The sequence below is a fragment of the Merops nubicus genome, unplaced genomic scaffold (assembly GCF_000691845.1).
Source record: "Merops nubicus isolate BGI_N331 unplaced genomic scaffold, ASM69184v1 Scaffold38155, whole genome shotgun sequence".
In the NCBI taxonomy this organism is placed as follows: Eukaryota; Metazoa; Chordata; class Aves; order Coraciiformes; family Meropidae; genus Merops; species Merops nubicus.
The window spans coordinates 162-13,862 of NW_008610984.1; the positions used below are offsets into that span (position 1 = coordinate 162).

General features: G+C 39.4%; 1 protein-coding gene across 1 annotated transcript; it reads left to right on the forward strand.

Moving 5' to 3' along the window:
* The first annotated feature begins 333 nt into the window (after window positions 1-333).
* LZIC (leucine zipper and CTNNBIP1 domain containing) lies at window positions 334-6,224 on the forward strand. Its single transcript, XM_008941086.1, has 6 exons — window positions 334-483; window positions 668-803; window positions 1,721-1,819; window positions 2,482-2,577; window positions 4,335-4,416; window positions 5,822-6,224. The coding sequence occupies exons 1-6, from the start codon at window positions 368-370 to the stop codon at window positions 5,878-5,880; spliced, it is 588 nt and encodes a 195-aa protein (XP_008939334.1). The 5' UTR covers window positions 334-367; the 3' UTR covers window positions 5,881-6,224.
* Window positions 6,225-13,701: the final 7,477 nt, after the last annotated feature.

Consider the following 13,701-nt stretch of genomic DNA (forward strand, 5'->3'; position numbering starts at 1 on the left):
TGGCTTATCTAGGGTGAAACTGTTTGATAGTTTCCCAACAGGCTGTTGAAGAGTAGAATGTTGTTTCCTATAGCGAGGCCTCAGTGTTTCAGTAATTGGTACTTGGTTTCAGAGTTGTTTGTTCTTACCTGCTGTGGCCGTTTGAGTTATTACCCTGGTGAACTGTCTCTTGCTACAAAGATAACAATCCTGGAGACTCAGCCTAGCGTTTCTGTATTTCCACTGCAAGCATCTCCCGGTGTTTTGACATTCCATCATCAAGATACTGTATCACTTTTTCCCTTAGTATTTTAAAACACCTTTTTAGGTTGTTGATACACAAAATGTTCTTTCTCCTAGGAGTGTCATGTAACAACTTAAAATTTTCATGTGCAAACAGAAAATGGCTTCAAGAGGAACAACAGAGACCAGTAAACTAAAACAAAACTTGGAAGAGCAGTTGGATAGATTAATGCAGCAGCTTCAAGATCTAGAGGAATGCAGGTAATAAAAACAGATGCTTTCCTCTTATATGGTTGTGTATTTCTTAAGTGACTGGTGGAAGAAAGCAATCCCTTTCAAAAGCCTTGTGGCTTTTTTGTTTTAGTATTCTTGCAGATGTATGTTTTACATGAGGTAGGATATTTCTGTTGGGTAGTAAAAATGTGTCTTGTTGAATCCTCTTTAGAGAGGAGCTAGATGCAGATGAGTATGAAGAGACCAAGAAAGAAACTCTAGAACAGCTGAGTGAGATCAATGACTCCCTGAAGAAGATTATGTCTGGAGATATGACTTTGGTGGATGAGCTCAGCGGGATGCAACTGGTAAGGGTGATGTGTTACTAAAAATAGTTCACATTTTGCTAGTTCACTAGAGTAATTCCCTCAGTGAAACAGAAAATAGATAAAGGAGGCTCTATTATGGTTTTTAGACAGGCATGTGTGAAAACTTGAACTATGTGTCTAACGTTTTTATTATTTAATATATGTGTACATATGACAACTCGGATCTCTTCGTTTTAAAAAGAAGAAAAAAGTGTTGAAGAATTGTAACCATAACTGTAGGAAAAAATGTGGGAAATTGCAGAGACTAGAGATATCAGAAGCTTAATATTAGAAAATAACATAAAATAATACAAATTAATATAAAAGATGTGACAGATAATCCAGGACAATATATATCATGAGAAATACAGTTCACGCCTCTTTGTTAGAAAGTGTAAAGGTAGAATTTTCTCTGCTCCTATTGCAGATTGATACCAGTCCAAATGAAAAGGCTGTGATGAGATTTAATTTTAATAGTTTTGATACTCCATAAAGGATTTTCAATACAAGTAGGAGATGTTACCTCCTCATTTACATTCTGCTTACCCTTAGAAGAACTGTAATCATCAACATGGGCATTAGAACTCCTGAAGATAACACAGCACATCCATTTGTGATGTGCTAATGTCAGGAAGATATTGGAAATTATTAGAAATTAAGACCTGGGATGTATTGAAAAGTTTTAACAGCTCTTTCCAAGTGTAGTTTCACTGATTAGTGGATTTTTCATGCCCTGCAGAAAGGTCATATTTTTTTTTTTAATCTCATTTCCATGGTTATGCAAAAGAAAGAAAAGCTCTCTGTATCAAATGACACAGAGGATACTAATGATGCTTTCCAGCCTTCATTAATCTTATCATGCAGCTATAGCTTCTGACTCCTATTAGTTCTGGTCATTCTTGCTCTTTTCCTTGTAGGCAATACAAGCAGCCATCAGCCAAGCGTTTAAAACTCCAGAAGTAATTAGAATGTTTGCAAAGAAACAACCAAGGCAACTGAGGACAAGGTTGGCAGAGGTGAAGTTTTCTGTTTTACTGTAAAAACTGTTTCTTTGAGCTAGGCTGGTTTAAATGAGTAGCAATTGCAAGCAGAGTACCAAGTGTGTTAGAAAACTCATTGGCAGCATCATAAGGAGATAGACAAATTCTCTTTCAGAATTTTAACTGTGTATTGAGGTCATGGGGACAACAATGTGTATTTTGTGATTTATTTTCTATATTGTTGCTTCAAAACAAAAATGTGATTAGCAAATAGTGAACTGAGTCTAACTGCCAGTAGAAAATCTGAAGAGTACACATCTATGGTTGTACTGAGGGTCTGGAGAGTGCACTTGATATTTCAGAGATCTAGACTGAACCTGAGATAAAGGGAATGAAATGTGATTCCTCCATGTGTCAGTAATATGTGAATCCACAATTCTGAATAAATAGCAGTCTTTGAGTAAAAGAGATTCAAGTCTGGAGAAATCAAGAATGCTATGGTCAGGTGCAAAGGGTATTTGCAGAACGTTCAGAAAAACTTCACCACCATCTTTTAAATGATGGGTAGCTCTGTGCCTTACCTCCATGGATAACATGCTTACTGATGGTATATTTATGCTGTTGCATTTCTTGTGCTCTTGTACTGAGTGAAACTAGTAGGAAGCTTATCTGTTTTCACTTGTTTCCCTGGGACACAGATGGACCGAGACTTGATGGTTGGGAAGCTGGGACGAGACCTGTACACACAGCAGAAAGTGGAAATCCTGACTGCCCTCCGAAAGCTTGGCGAGGAGGTAACGTGTTGGTCTGACAGTTGGGTGAACAGAGATCTCTATCTATATACTGAAGAGGAATTTGAAATTATTAAAATAAGAAATTGCAACTTTTTTTCATAAACAAATAGTAAAATGCAGCTTGCTTTTCTAGTCCTTCCATTTTAATGACTTCTGAAACACTCACTACCAAACATATTGTACATTTCTGTAAGGCTCTTTCTGCTTAAAATGCTTTCTTTGGTGGGTCATAGGAATGTGTCACATGTAAGTGGATGATGTTGATGATATCCATAAAAGCTACAAACAGTCCTTTTCTGGCTCACTACCACCTATCCACCTGGCAGGAGTTATCCAAGACTTCTCATATACACTGAGCTTTACTTACTTTTGTGTTGGTGATAATACCCAGCTTGGTGTAGGATGAATAAATTGGAGAGATGAGTGATAAATGAATTGTTTCTTCACAAGTACATCAGTGGTAGAATAATCTCTGGCTTTTACCACTAGAGGGAGGAAGTTATTTCTTTCTTGTTGGTGGCATATAAAGAAAATGGGTTGCTGTGTATCTCTGTACTTAAACTTTATTAGGAAATGTAATGGAAAAGATCAAGTGCAGTACTTACAGGAGCTGCATTCCAAGTAGACTGTGTTAGCAAATGCATTCCCTCAGAAGATGTCTATTGCTTGACTGCCAGAGAAAAAAATTGTTTCAGAAATAAGTTTAAAAGCTAGTTAAAAATTATGAGCTGAATGCATGAAGATACCTAGTCCTCTTGGCATGAGTTCCTTGGATCACTTCAGACCTCACCACACTTTGACATAACCTCTTTATTTATTAAAAATGATCAGTAATGTACTTCACATAGGACTTGCTGGGGTAGTAGGTTCACATCTGCTCTGAATGTAAAACTGATGGTAAGTATTACATGCTTTTCTGCACAGAACTGCAAAATGTTAAGTAGTTATTACATTAGCTTACAAAGCACAGCAAAGGCAGGTAACTAATACTGTTCCCTTCATTCCATCATCCTTCTGAATGCAAGTACCTGATTTTTCTATTTTTAATTAATAAACTGACACAAACACTGTGGACAGTTTGACACACTTAGGCTGTGCTTTAATAAGGATATATGTATCTGAGGCTACTGAAATGAGCAAGTTTTAACTGCATATCTGAACCTTCCAAAAGTAGGTTACTACTTCATTATTGTAAATATTTTATGGGTGTCTGTCACGAGGCATCAGAGCACATACCTAGAAACAAAATATACATGTGCAAATGTTCTGTTAAAAGAAGAAAACCATTTCTAGGCCATTTACTCCTAGCATGGTCAAAGCTGGTAGTGACTGCATATTTTCCCTTTCCTCAGTAGATGAGATGAAGCAAGTTACATCTTAGCTCATTACTGTATTGACCACATGACAAAAAAAGTAATTGTCATCCTTTGCATGGGGTTGGTACAGAGGTACAGTGTGACCTTTTCATCAAAAATTATCTCTGGAAGTCAGCTTGAAGTTTCATGGTGCCTGTAGAAGCATGTCTGATGTTGCTTGTGCTGTCCTTCCTGGGCCAACAGGCACCACTGAGGAAAAAAATCAGTGGTAGGGGGAGCAGTTTACAATTTTACTATGTTTTTTAATATGTTAGGTAATACTGCCACTTAAAAACTGCAAATTAACAATTGCTGTAACCTATCATGTGTATGCCTATGTAGGTGGTGGGAATATGCACAGTTAAGTTACTAAATTCACAGCTGTGGCCTTTTTTGTTTTAGCTCACTCCAGATGAGGAGATGTTCTTGTCAGCAAATGCTGGTGCAGCCCTGAGCCAGTTTGAGAGGGTCTCCACTGACCTTGGTAAGTTTTCATTCTCATAACTTCCAATTTCTCTGCCTCATTGAACACTGATTAACAGAAATACCTGGGATTCCACTGTGGGAAAGAAAATAGGAACAAAAGGTTCATGCAGTAAATTTTGCTTTACATTTTTCTGTTCTATTAACAATGAAACTCTGATACACTGTGCGTGAGGAAAAAGCAACGCAGCAAACAAATCCAGTGCCATAGAATGTCAAGTGCTGCCCATAATGCTGAAGGCTTGAATGGCCTGTCTCAAGCAGAGCTACTGCTGTTACAGTTAAACACAATCTTTTTGTAATGAATGACTCTTCAGGAGAGCCTTTTCCTCTGCTTGATGCAGAGAATTCATCAGTTATTGGCACGTTGTCAAAATACAGCTTTAAAGCACTCTTTTTGCCAGGATTGTCTAACTCTAATGACAAGACCAAAAATTCGGTTACAATATGCATTAAATAAGCACAACAGCTCATTCTAGCATTACACTTGGAACTGTGATGAAAGAATTATGAATGGCAGGATTGTTTCAGACTAGGTCAAGGTACAAATAAACTGTCTCTGTGCCCTACCTTTTGGTACACCTCCTCCTGATAGCATAGGCAAGGTGAGAACCCTTTTGTTCCAAAGGATGCTCTGTTAGAAGCTCTGTGTGTGTGTGTGTGTGGTGGGCTGACCTTGGCTGGCCATCAGGTACCCACCAAGCTGTGCTCTCATTCCCCCTTCTCAGCAGCACAGGAGGAGAAAATACAATTAAAAACGTGTGGGTTGCAATAAAGGCAGTTTGATAAGGAAGAACAAAGGCTGTGCACAGAAGCAAAGGAAAACACAAAGATTTATTCCCTGCTTCCCACCAGTAGGTGATGTCCAGCCACTTTCTGGGAAGCAGGGCCTCAGGATGTGTGGCAGTTCCTTTGGAAGACAAATGCCTTGATAACAAATTCCCCCCCTCCTCTGTTCTAGCTCTTCTTGCTGTGTGTGGTGTTGTGTAGTAGGGACCAGCCCTCTGGGCAGTTTGGCTCAGCTGCCCTGGCTGTGTCCCCTCCCAGCCCTTGCCCACCCCAAGCCTACTGGCCTTTGGGGGCCAGACAGCCTCCAGGCTGTGCCAGCACTGCTAAGCAGCAGCCAGAACATGGGGGGGTGACCAGCACAAAGCACAGCACTATGAGAGCTGCTGTGTTTAAAGTTAACTCCATCCCAGCCAGACCCAGGACAACGTGACTGGTTGCAGACCTGTCAAGCCAAGTCTCTTATTTTTTTTTCTTTTTTATTTATCTGAAGTGTTCTAGTTTTCAACATGTAGGTTTGATTTCTTTTGATCTCAGATGTTTTGCTTGATTTAAATTGTGTATAAGGAAATTCACTATTTCTGCTAATACTTACTGAAAAATGCTTTTCCCTCTCATAGGATCAGGAGACAAAGTCTTTGCCCTAGCAAGTTTCGAAGTAGAAAAAGCAAAACAATGAAGAGGTGCGTGAGGCTTGTGTCTCTCCAGTTATCAGCAGCATTGGACTTCTGTCATTTTGCATTTGTTTTTTCTATTTTTAACATGTTGAAAACAAGAAAAGAAAAACAAAAACCCCCAAACCCTAAACCTCCTGGGTTCTTAACCAGAAGATATGAAGTAAACAGCCTTAAGTGCACTTTGGAACCCTGGTGTCTGTACCCCTTAGTAACATAAGCTCCTAGGCTGAACACTGAGTGGCACTCTGAAAACAAAAGCATGTTATGACTGCTTTTGGAAAGAATCAGCTATTTGGAACTTTTCTGAGTGTGTATTTCTCTAACTATTAAAACTTAATCTTTTTGCATGTGGTTGTAGCAAGCAGATCTTTTTCAGGAGCAGTCCTGATGAGTGAGTGTTTTTTTGGGTGTTTCTTCACATTGCTCTCAAATTGTCTTAATTTTTTTCTGGACTCCCTGCTAAGTAGTTTGTACTAGGAATGCATTGAAGCTTTGAAAAATTGACAGAGTTTATTTGAAACTCCATCTTTCTAAAAACTGTTTGCAGAAGAACCCAAGTGAGACTGTACGCTGAGCGCTGGCCCCGAGCTGCTTGTTTGCTGTGCCTATGAATGAACAGCATTGTGTCCTAGCCTTGATTGACAAACAATGGAAGCCCTGTAGGGAGGCTTCTGGAGTAGTTTAACCTCGTGTATTGAAGTGACAGGGGATTGCTAGGAACTGGCAAGGAGAAGCCCTTTTTGTGACCTCTTACTTTGGCTCTGGATGTATAACTACATGCTACCGTTATTTCCCCATATTTCTGAAATGGCATGAAGTAGCTTGCAAGTAGAAACACGTTTTAAAAGGGGGAGAAAAGTTCTCTTTATGTGATTAGTGCAAGTGTTGTTCAGTTTGTTTATCAGATGGTGGTGCTGTGGAGAAGGAAGGGTCTCTACTTCCCCAGAGAAGTGAGAATCCTGAATCATCTGAGGGAGCAGGAGGATTTAAAACCTCATATTGTTGAATTTTTATCTCTGAGCGCAGAGAAACTACTTGGGACTCTAGATATGTGTGCAACTTCCAAATAAACTAATATTTTGTAAAATCAGTATTAGGGATTTTGTTCTTAAAGTACTGGCTGCTTCACACTTTAATTCAGTGCTTGCCAGGATTTTGTGAAAGCTAATTTGGAAGTCTGTATTCCATTAAGGATTTTTTCAAAAATGAAGAATAAAACAAAAAGAAAGTTTCTTAATTGAATTTCATACCTGTCCCCCTGCCTCTTTTACCACTAGCTAGGGAAAAGTAGACAGCTTCTAGCAATAAAGGAAGAAAAAAGAATAAAACCTCAGTACTTTCCCTCTATTTCTGTGCAAAGAGTTCAAACATTAGACAGTTTTGGGTCCTTTGGACTATGATTGAACAGGGAGTTAGCACTTCCTGCAGAGCTTCAGAAGTGAAGGAAGCGTTATGAAATCTCATTGGCAAAAGGAGTGTTTGGCTGCGAGTGTGATGTGCTATTATTATCTGGCACCCCTCAGAGAAAGTGTGACTTGCCAGTCACAGATACAGTCAGTTCCCCTTCCCTAAAGATGGGGCAGAAGTGTTTCAAGAGGAGACCATTTTGCTGCTTAAACTCCACCAATTATCTGCATTTTCTAAGTGATACATTTATTTTTCCTTAAATGAGAGCAAAAGTACAGTAGCCAAATGCCACGGATTGACTCTCCAGCAAATGATTTGAAAAAGGGGTTGAACAGAGATTTTGACCTGTACTGCTAAGATAATAGGTGTACCTTCAGGACCAACAGATTTTGTGCTGGCTTAGTGATTGTGTATGGTTTTTGACAAGGTATCTTATTTTAAGTTTTGGGCATGTTTCTGAACCAGTCTGTAAAATGTGCTAACTGCCATCACAGTAAGTCTCTTGCTGGAAAGAAAAAGGTTGTGATAATACTGGAAAGATCAGAAGAATTCCTAGGAAGAAAGTGATCTTGTTTAGTGCTTTGTATTCTAAAAATTAAGAAATACATGCACTAGAACAATGATACTGAAATCTTAGAATTAGTAATGGTTTATAAACCAACTTTTAAACCCAAATACTGGGTAGATTCAGTTCCAGTTTATGGTGGCGTGGCTGGGCTGGGCAACAGTGGAGTTGGACCTGCATTCCAGTCTAGTGAAGGTGACCCACTGTTGTGAGGCATCCTGTGTTTAATGGAGTAGAACATCTGTGGTTTACCTGTCAGTCATATATATATTAGGCTTTTATAGCTGGACTTGAGCTTCAGTGAGAGCTGCTGTTAAACTGAGTGGAATGGAAATAGTCTGAAATTTTGGTAGCCTTTTGCAGCGTTCATCTCGGTGTCACGTGGTAGTCACTTAGAGACTAAGTGTGTAGCATAGACTGTAAACAGAAAATTAACATCATCAGTCATTATTTAGATGGCACTTGTAGGGAATAAATACCCTATAAATAAGTTAGTTTATTTGCAAACTAGGATTGGAGTAAACCAGCAACTGTGTGCTTTAGAGTGTATTTTGCTTTAATAGATATCCTTTTGAAATGTAGGGGTTTAAAAATGAAAGGATACATAGTACAGTGTAGACAGCATAATTTGTCTTTCATTGATGGAACTTTCTTCTCCTTTGTTCTTTAAGAAGCTTTTATTTAGATGGGGTCTTTTGTCCATTATATTGGAACTATTTGCCTGTCTGGGGCAGTATTATGTTCTCTGACAAAGGCTGATTGCAGCTTTATAGCTGAGAGCAGCTGATTAAAAGGCGTTATTAGACAGTCTAAAATTATTGAAAACAAAACAGTCCATGGGGACTGTAGCTGCCTTCTTTTCCTTTCTGCTCATTACTGGTGCTAAGTAACTGTTCTCCCCCCAACCCCCCAACCTGCTTGCAGCATTAGTATGTAAATTAAATCTCTCAGTGCTCCCACAGATCTCTGAAAGTTTACTGTATAATGATATGGAAATCTTTTTCCTTGTAGTTTGAGAGGTGTACATTTCCACGAGAAACTCCTTTTATTGATTTGCAAATATTTCAGGATTTTTTTCAAAGTTTCTGTACTGCAGGCAGTTGTAAAATTCCTATTAAACTGATCCTTGACTGTATCCTTTTAACGTTGTGTTCCTTTTGCTCTTGAAAAGATCTCTTGTGATTTAGATGGACAAAGATGAGATTGAGACTGGTGACCAATGTTACTGCAGGATTCAGCATGCCAGGCCAGACTTCCCTTCTCGAAGGCTGTGAAGGTGCAGAAAGCATAACTCTGACCCAGAGGCTGGGTATGTCCCCAGGGTGCCATGGCTATGAATGTGATTTAACAGGGAAACTGTTGCCAATATGAAGCTATTCCTATGTTGACCCTAGAAAATTGTTATTTAAATAACCTGCTCCAAGTAGTTCGATTCATTTCAGAGGCAGAGTAATTTAGTTGGTGTGCTGTGCTAAATATTTTTCCAAATAATCCTGGGATGTACCTCTGCTAGCATCTCAAATATTTCTGCTAGGGCTGGAAAAAAAGTCCTTCATCTATTTATTATAATAATCATCTGCTCAAATGAAAACTGGTAACAAAAGAACAACTCTAAATGAAAGCCTGGTTTTGTCATCACATACAAGCTCATGATGTTTGAGTTCCACCCTCAGCTCAGCATTAGACACAGGCAGATCACTTGTTCTCTACACATCTTTCTGTGCTAGAGTAAAATACAGATTATGATACTTGAATATCGAGGGCTGTGAAGTTGTTATTGATCATGCATTGCTTTGAAGATTAAAAGTGCTTTGTTTTTTGTTTATCATTTTACTTCTGAGATAAGAATTGGAAAGTACAGTAGCTCTAAACACATCAGAAAAGTAGCCCAGAGTTCTTTTTGACCATATACAACCTCCCTGTTTTAATCTTCTTTCTCTATAGGGTGAATCTAGTGATTGTACTGATCTAAAAGAAAAAATGTTAGAGAGAAAATTGAAGCTTCAAATGCTCTGTCTCTCTTTCTTCTGTCTTTGTCTCCTTGTGTTATTTCCCTTCTTTGATCTTGAATGGAAAAGTAGCAACTTATCTTTGTCTTAAGGTAACATGATGAACTAAGGGCTCTCTTAAGAAATCTTATGTATTTCCTTTGTCTGTTAAAATCAAATTTATCTTGATAGAGAATTCTGTATTAATGCTACCTTATTGACCAGGCGTTTAGGGCTGTGTATCATTAGCAACTAAAATGGTAGGCAAATTAAAGTATAACCATTTGGGTTCATTTCCAGTATGGCCATTCCCTTCCTATATAAGGACAAATACACTTTTTACATTGTAAAGAAATAAAAGTCACCCTGCAGGCATCTGTTAGTTTCTCCATTTGCATAAATATTTATTATTCTTACAGAGTTCTGGGGAAGTCTTTTCTATTGGGGAGATATACATTTATTTCAATTCTGGCTGATTAGCTACCCAACAGAGAGGAATAGGAGTGCTCATATTGGAGTTTTTCTTTAGGAGTCATGGAAAATGTGACACCTTGTCTTGTTTAGAGGGTGTAGGGTTTGGAGGGTTTTTTTGGGTGGGTTGGTTGGTTGTTTTTTTAACTTTAACTTACTAGGGTTTTGTGCCTGTAAGGGAGAGAGGAGAATTACTGGAGTTTATGTTGCCCAAGATTTCTCTCCTGTAACTTTTAAACATCCAAGCTTCCCACCTCAGGCAAGTGGGAGCTGCTGGTGTTCAAAACATCTGAAAAGATATCCTGTCAGATATGTTTAGGCTAAATAAAAATGTTTCCTAATAAGTAGTTTCTAAAATAAGGTCTTAAAAGAGGAAGTATAGACATAAGGTTAGTGGGTATAAATATATGTAAGGCATTGCTGTGTCATGCATGGAAATATCAACCGTAATTTAACACACTTATGTGCTGATGATCTATTTAATAGCAGATTTCTTTTTAAAATGAGTTCTAATCTTGGACTTCTCTTTTCATCTTGCTTTCATAATAGTTTGCTGCTTGATAATATTTAGGATCGTGTTTTCAACATGCCTCCAAAAATTGGTCAGTAATAATGGCAGATGCGTTGAAAACCATCAGGCAGAACCACCTGCAAATCCTTCAGACAGAATTGTTAATGTAAGGGTAAATAACTTTTCATTGTCCAGTTAATATCCTTGTGAGGTGGAGATTGAAATGAAGTTCTGGAATGTTGTCTTAAGGGAGTGCGCTCTGCAGCTTCTTAAATACCAAACTTGATCTGGGAACTCTTTTGGCTTTGAATAAAATAAGCACCTGAGAATGTTTCTTACCACACAAACTAAGTCTGGATTAAAAAAAACCAAGATTGTCATAGGCTATTTGACACTGTAAGGCTGTTTTGTCTATCCCTCTGAAATATCTCTGTGTACCTCCCTACCACACAGGCTGTAGAAACGTTAAATATTGTAACTAAGGCAGCTGAACCATTTCTTTAATTTTTCTAGTATGCTTTCTCCGACCCATGCAACTTAGGTTTGCCCCTAGTCGTGGAAGCTTCAAGTGATTGTTGTGACCCTACATCATTTATTCTAGTGTCCCAAGTATGCAAAGAGTTGATTGGTTGAACTGCATTTAATTTTCAGGTAATTCTGCTGTTTCTGCATCAGAGCATGATTTTGGTGGATGAGGATGGTCAGAATAAGTCTGAAATATAAAAGATTACCAAAAGAAAAAAGGATTCCAAACTAAAAACAGTTTCCTCATGGGGTGCAATACACATCTCCCAGAGAAACAGAGTTTTTGTTTCTGTTGCATGTGGTTAAATGAGATGGATAGTGAACGCAGGGCTTGTGTGTACAGATGCTCCTGGAAGCCCATAATGAGAGGGAGATACCGAAAAATATAGAGGGACTTGGAGGGTGGAAGCAGCTGTATGGTAAAGGATTCCTAAAGGAATTGCAGAGCTGATTAAGAATTTGAGATCAGAGAAGGACAGAGTGAGTTAAGATACTTTTTTTTCTACATCAAGCAGGGATTCAGTGAAGGATTCATGAAGTTCTGGCTCACTAAAACAAACAGCAGCCTCATTAAAGAGAAGAGATTAAAAGCTACTGGAAATAAAAGTCCACTTAATCTGTTAGATTTTTATCAAATAATACCCAATCTTTATGCAATACTTGTAAAAATGTTATAAACACTTAGCCTTTAGATAGTTAAGCTTCCTAACTTCCCCATGCTGCTGATAAGCTCTACTGGTCCCGTTCTGTGGTGGAGGCAAGTAGGGTGATCATTGGTAAATTAATAGATCTGATCATGTGCAGTGCTCTTGTGTCTTCTGTTTGCTTTGTGAAGGTCGGTGTATTCCCATGAGACACAGCAATATTCTACTAAATCTGTTGCAGAGCTAGGAGTTAAGAGGTCTCTTGAGCATCCATCATGTCTTAGGATGATATAAGTAACTGCTACAGTGGCAAGATGTCACCTTGCTTGCTAGCCGAGCCTCTCGGTGAGCTTGATCATATCAAACTAAGGTAGGGTGGAAGCTGATTTAGGCTTAATGTTAAGAAAATAAATCAAAAATTCTCCAAGGTTAGAGGAAGCCTTATAGGATCTCTCTCTGCTAACCCTTCCTAAATAAATGCAGGGTGTTAAATTGATGCTATATGATGTTATCTGTAAGAAAAATCATACTGTTGCAAAGATGCAAATGATGGCTTAATTATACGCTCCTACTAGTGTAAGATGCTTTTAGATCTTTCACTTGGACTCCTGTATTGTGCTAATTAGCAGTAATCCAACTGGAGGATCCCAGAGCAATGCTTCTGCATATTTTTTCGGCTTATGCTGGAGCTCTTATGTTCTTTTCTTAAATAATTAATAATCATTACTGCCTGCTGTGCTGTGGGTATGTGCTAGTGATCTCGGATCCCAGCATATTTGCACCATTCCTGTTCCTGTCAGCAGCTTGGTTTTGCTCTTTGCAGAAGCTTTCATGTTAAGACCTTCATTAACTGGCAGTGGGGTGTGGATTTCAGTGGCACTGGGCTTTGATGTCATTAAGTAGCAAGCTGTTAAAGGAAGTGCCACCTATTTCATTACTGTGACTATTTTTATGCAATTAAGTTAAATACCGAGTAGAAAACAGATGAATGTTGCTAAATAACACTTAGTACACAAAGCATTTTATCTTTGGGAATTTTCTACTTCCCTTGCTGAACCCACTGATGCGTGTTGTAGGTGACAGCATTAGTTAAGCCTAATGGAAAACTAAAATGCAGATTAATGATGGAGCAGGGGGATAAGCATTTGTTGGCTTCTCCCTTTTTAAATATTTTTTAATTAATTTCTCTCCGTGTTCACTGTGGTTTCACTCAGCTTCAGTCTGTTTAAGGGAAGGGTGATTTCTTAGTGCTTGATTGGACATATAGTCGTGCTCACTGGAGGTTCTCAGCAGCTGGCATTTGCTGTATTTGCTGAACTCGCGTGCATTAACCGTACCGAGCGCTGCAGTGTCTGTGGCTTTCTCAGCACGGTACTACTGACCGTGCCCGCGGTTTCACCGCGCTGTGGTTTCTCCACCACGGCACCTCCGGCGGAGCTGCGCTCAGGACGGCCGGAGGGAGAGCGGGAGCTCACGGACAGGCTCGGCACCGCCTCGTTTCGGAGCCCGATGCCCGGGATCTTCCCTAAGGTAAACGTCTGGCACGAGGAGCTAGCAGGAGCGAGGCTGCGTGCCCCCTCTGCTGCCAGCGCCTCGCACGGCTCCGATCGCGATGGAGAGGCTCCGTCGGGATGAGGGCTCCGCAGCCCGGGGTGAGGGGGAGGGGGCTGTGGGAGCCGAGAGGTGCGGCGGGTCGCTGCCGGGATGGTCCC

What these genes read in the sequence shown, in the direction of transcription:
- LZIC (XM_008941086.1), top strand. Translation starts at nt 368, where the DNA reads ATGTGCAAACAGAAAATGGCTTCAAGAGGAACAACAGAGACCAGTAAA. An exon ending in CAAGATCTAGAGGAATGCAG is followed by an intron (nt 484 to 667) that starts GTAATAAAAACA and finishes AATCCTCTTTAG; the next exon opens with AGAGGAGCTAGATGCAGATG. An exon ending in TCCGAAAGCTTGGCGAGGAG is followed by an intron (nt 2,578 to 4,334) that starts GTAACGTGTTGG and finishes TTTTTGTTTTAG; the next exon opens with CTCACTCCAGATGAGGAGAT.